Source organism: Alligator sinensis, unplaced genomic scaffold, assembly GCF_000455745.1.
Source record: "Alligator sinensis unplaced genomic scaffold, ASM45574v1 scaffold1408_1, whole genome shotgun sequence".
Classification (NCBI taxonomy): Eukaryota; Metazoa; Chordata; order Crocodylia; family Alligatoridae; genus Alligator; species Alligator sinensis.
In genome coordinates, this window is record NW_005842519.1 from 1,121,471 (window position 1) to 1,126,598 (window position 5,128).

Below are 5,128 nucleotides of genomic sequence, written 5' to 3' on the forward strand. Positions count from 1 at the left end.
GGAGGTGGAAAGGGATCTTGGAGTCCTAGTGGACTCCAAGATGAACATGAGTCGGCAGTGTGACGAAGCCATCAAAAAAGCCAATGGCACTTTATCGTGCATCAGCAGGTGCATGACGAATAGATCCAAGGAGGTGATACTTCCCCTCTATCGGGCACTGGTCAGACCGCAGTTGGAGTACTGCGTGCAATTTTGGGCGCCGCACTTCAAGAGGGATGCGGATAACCTGGAGAGGGTCCAGAGAAGGGCCACTCGTATGGTTAAGGGCCTGCAGACCAAGCCCTATGAGGAGAGACTGGGGCACCTGGACCTCTTCAGCCTCCGCAAGAGAAGGTTGAGAGGCGACCTTGTGGCTCCCTATAAGTTCATCACGGGGGCACAGAAGGGAATTGGTGAGGTTTAATTCACCAAGGCGCCCCCGGGGGTTACAAGAAACAATGGCCACAAGCTAGCAGAGAGCAGATTTAGATTGGACATTAGGAAGAACTTCTTCACAGTTCGAGTGGCCAAGGTCTGGAACGGGCTCCCAAGGGAGGTGGTGCTCTCCCCTACCCTGGGGGTCTTCAAGAGGAGGTTGGGCTGCTGGTCCCACATCCTGCTGCTTTGACAGGAAGAAGGTTTTGGTGTCTGGGGGGTTTCCCCCCCGGGGACATGCAGTTTAGATCAGGCACATAACTGATAGGGTCTGTGCCTTGGGGAGATGGAATCGAAGCAGAGAGGCTCAGAGATCCAGCTGCACGGAGCAGAGATGGGGCAGGCTGCTACTTCGAATGCTGCCTGTCACCAGCAGCACCAGGTAAACCTTCCCCTGCCCCACAGGTGCTGTAGGTTTAGGGGCTGAATGACAATGCAGCGCCCTTCATTCGGCCATGCCTTCTGTCCTGCTCTCTGCGGCAAGACCAAGCATTTGGCTTCTTCTGCACAGCAGCCTGGGCTTATGAGTTCCTCCTCGGGGCAGGGGAGTGGCATGTGGTCTATGGTCTGTGGTGTTTAAACCAATTTATGACGAACTTCTGGGGTGATTTCCTCAGCTTTGACATCTGAAGCTGGAGCCCACTGGGCAGAGCTGCCGCTGGGGAAACAGGTGACGGATGTGAGAGTGGGTTTTGCTGGCGTGACGTTTCTGTTCCTACCAGCTCTTATGGTTTGAGGCGAGCAGATATGCTGGCCTGGCAGGGGAAGTGAGACCTGGCTCAGGAGCAGAAGTGTTGGGGAGGTGGAGCCAGACTTCAGAGCTGCACAACCTCAACTTCTGCTAGGTGGGAATGAAGCCTTTGCTCCTGGGAGGTGCCCCACTCGGAGCAGCTTTTGGGAAGTGCTGGCGGGGGTCTGAGTCTCAGAAAAGCAGCTGAAAGTCAGGGCTTGTGTCAATCCACTGGTCCCAGAAGAAAATAAAGGTTTCTTTGGGGGGGCAAGATCCCCTGGTTAGCATGTGCAAGCAACCCATCTGTGCTGTGCCCACCCTGCAGCTCGACTCACTGAGCCACCCAGCCAGCACAAAAAGGAAAGGCTGCAGAGGCCTGGTCGGGTGTCCTGTGGAGGCCGACGCCATGAGCTCCCTGCCGAGAGGGAAGGTTTCTCCATCCAGAAATGCTTTTCACCGGCCCAGGGAGATTCAGTGTTTCCCCACTGTTCCTGAGTGTGGTGCAGGGGAAGGGCCGGGTCTGTCCCGAGCATCTCCGCTAGCCGAGATTTCATTAGGGGGAAAAAAACCATACAAGGGAGTTGCTGTGGATCTGAACCAAAAGAGGAGCTGCGTGTGGCGAGCACTGCCACATCTGCCTGAGTTTGCAGGGAGCCTGCAGAGATTGCACCGAGTGTCAGTCTGCCCCACTCATTTCACTGGGTGCCTCACAAGCACAGCTGCGCCCAACAACACTTCAACCTGAATGACCCTGCGGCAGCTGCAAACGCCGGCTGGAAACCCTCAGTTTGGGAGGGATGGACAATTGGTGAGGGGAGGGAGAAAGCCCCCAGCTTGTTCCCCCTCAGTCTCTGGCCCTGGGTGGGAAACGAGGCTCCTTGTGTTCCTATTTGGCCTTTCCTTTGAGCTCTGGAGGGGGCATGTTGGTGGGAGCCCAAGTCACCTCCGCATGGGGCAGAGCTGGGAGCCAGAGAAGGGCTGGAGGGAGGGAAACTGAGGCAGAGGATGCACCAGAGCTGGGGCAGGTGCAGGTCAGCTCCTGAAGGGAAAACAACCCTGAAATAGGAAGGGGAGGGGGAGACGGGAAGCAGAAATATCTTGTTCCACACTAGCCAGAAAAGGAAGGACACCCCAGCAGGCTGAATAGATGATTTTTATTTTCTTCCATGGGTGGGTTGTGGGGGGACAGAGTTGCTAATGCTCAGGGTTTTGTCACAGCCGTCCCCGTTAGGGGTGGGGTTGGCTTGGGCACAGGGGCTGCGGGGAGCAGCGGAGACCTTGTGAAAGGGCAGGGGCAGGTGATAGGGGGCAGTGGGGGTGAGGCGGCAGAGGCCAAGGCGGAGGTGGGAAGCGGAGGGGAGCCCGATGTCAGCTCCCCACCATGCCAGGGCATCTCAGGAGTTTTCAAGCCAGATATCTGAGTCTGGGTCCGGAACGCGTGCAGTCATGTCACGTAGCTGCAGCATCGAGGCAGCTTGGCTGCTCCAGCTACACGGACCTAGCACCTTCGTTCCAGCCTGGGATCGGGAAGGGCATGAGCCTGGGCCTCTCCTGATGGTCGAACCTCAGGGGTGAAATCACTAGCGCTGGATCTGTCTCAGCTTCCTCCTCGTGTTTTGGTCGGGTGGGTTTCCCTGGTGGCCTCCTGCCCATACTCGCAAGCGCTGGGCTTTGGGCTCCCTGTTCGCACCTGCCACATCGCAGTCAAGCCTGCCCAAGGGTCACCTTACAGACCCACTGATGCTGCAGGGTGCAGTTGCCATCGTTCCATGTTTTATGATGCACTCTGTTTTGGAGATGAACGCAGTCCTCTGTCCCACCTATTCCCTGGTTCCAGTTGTCCGGCTGCTGCTTATACCAAAACCTGAAGAGGAAAGGACATTTCCTTGTGACTGACAGGCTTAGACTCCACTGATGAGAGAGTCTCCTTTAACTATGCCATTAACTGTTGTCTATGTCTGCTGAGGACAGGACAAGAAGCCACGGGCTGAGGCTGCAATGAGGGAGACGGTCTGTACCCCGGAGCTCAGGGAGAACGGTCTAGTTTTGCAGGCGGTGGCAAGATGCCCCTAACGGTGGTGGAAACTCTGCCCGGGGAAGTTTTGAGATGTAAACTTGTCTGGGACGGTGTAGACTGGCCGTGAGCAAGGGGAGGTCTCCTAAAGGCTGAACCAACCCAAGATTATTTTCTGATGCCAGGAGAAATCTCCAGGTGGTTGCACCTCTGTGCCTTTACCCCTTTGTGTACTCGGAGCCGTCCACCCAGCGCCAGGAGCCTTCTGCCTCACGGTCGCTCAGCCCGATCCAGTGATCTGCATTTCTGACTTCCGCGGCAAGGTACTCCTACCAGACACAAATAGCAGCATTAGTGTGACCCCGGCTACAGGGCAGCAATGTCCTCACTGCCGTGGGGGAGAAGGGCTTGGCAGGGGGGCTGTTGTGCTGCGGTTGGGGAAGTCCCTGAGACATCCCTGCACTCACCTGCTCTTCCTGGGAGAGGACGGAGCTCAGGTGCGAGTTCTGGGACACGCAAAACTGCTCGGCCTCCTCCCAGGAACTTTTCTCCTTTGAGAAGTAGTAGAGGTTCCCTCCGTGATGTCTCCAGCCTTGAGAAACCCTGGTCAGGAGGTAGCCTAAAGATTCAGGTCAGGAGCGTGAGGCAGAGTCACAGTGCAAAGGTGCTACAACGCGGGCCCTGAGGTGAACAGCAACCCCTGGATTTCCACCTGGACCCTGGATGCAGCTTGCCGTGAGCCCCCAATTTGGGTGTACGGCGCCCAGAGTGGCAGGGCCCTGCCTGCAGCTTGATGGGTCCCAAGGTGACGCCCCTTGCACTTGAATAACCCTGGAGGGACAAGTGCTGGGATAACCGGTAAGGAGATCTGCCTGAGCGTGGTGATGCTGGCAGGCTACCGAGCTCTGCGGAGAGGCTGGGGGTGTGGCAGAACACCATCTCGCACCTCCCCAAACTCCGAGGGTGGGGGAGCCTGCTCCCGCCGGCTGCACAAACCTACAGGTAGCCGAACCGGTAACTCCGCCTCTCTATTGTTTTGGCAATGACCTCATGGCATGGGGGAGGGGCTTGACTCCTATAAGTGACCAGCATTGCTTTTTAAACTTATTGTTTGACATCAGACAACAGCTGCCTGATTGGACCTGGAAGGTGAGGTCACTTAAATGCACCAGGCATCAGCCAAATTCTGGTGGGAACTTCGTGCTGAGGTCACAACAGGGATATATAGGGTCCCTTCTTCCTGGAAGGGGCAGAGCCATCTTGGAGAGCCATTTTTGGCAGAGCCATGCTGGAGAAAGCCATGCTGGAAAGCAGGGAGAGAGCTTCCATGCTGGAGCCATACGGCTCCTGGGGAGAGAAGAAGAGCAGCTGGATGCTGCAGCCCTCTTCCTCTGTCTCTTGAAACTGGACACACAAGGAACTGCTTGCCTATCATCAGCCTCTGGATGATACGTGTGAGTGAGCTACTTGAGAGCTATCCAGATATATAGGTTGCAGTACAGCAGGTGCGTAATCAATGGCTACCTAGCCACGCTGTTTGCTCTAAGGTTATTCTGCGATATCTCTCCATCATGTACCCTATCCCAAACCTACTCCCTGTAACCAATACAGTTCTCCCTCATACTGAGCTTGGTGACCTGGCTGGGAGAGGGAGAAGGGTGTGCCTTTGTGATCCCTTGCTCTGGCTGACTACAGGAGACCGCTATTTGTGCTTCAGGCTAAAGGAAGCACCCCAAAGTCTTGCAGTGGTTCGAGCACCCTCGAGGATTACAAGGCCTGTGTTTCCCAGGGGACACAGGGCTAAGAACAGTACAGACCCTGGGTGGTGGCAGCGGTGACCCCAGGCTTGTGGATGTGCTCTGGGAAGGGGGTTGGCTGGATGCGAAGCCCTGCAAGAAGACACTTAGAGCCTGATCGGTGGTCAGGTGCGGTGAGGTGGGTGGCTTAGCGCAGGAGCACCCCCTCCCCTG

General features: G+C 56.4%; 1 protein-coding gene across 1 annotated transcript in view; it reads right to left on the reverse strand.

Annotated features, from left to right (window-relative positions):
• Positions 1–2,290: 2,290 nt before the first annotated feature.
• LOC102372177 (C-type lectin domain family 4 member F-like) overlaps positions 2,291–5,128 on the reverse strand; it is a 6,628-nt gene continuing 3,790 nt past the window's right edge. The window contains exons 7-9 of the mRNA XM_025213307.1: positions 3,626–3,777; positions 3,381–3,487; positions 2,291–3,008 (exon numbers count right to left, since the gene is read on the reverse strand). Coding sequence (XP_025069092.1) covers positions 2,849–3,008; positions 3,381–3,487; positions 3,626–3,777 — 419 coding nt within the window. The 3' untranslated portion in view covers positions 2,291–2,848. The remainder of the gene's footprint in view (positions 3,009–3,380; positions 3,488–3,625; positions 3,778–5,128) is intronic.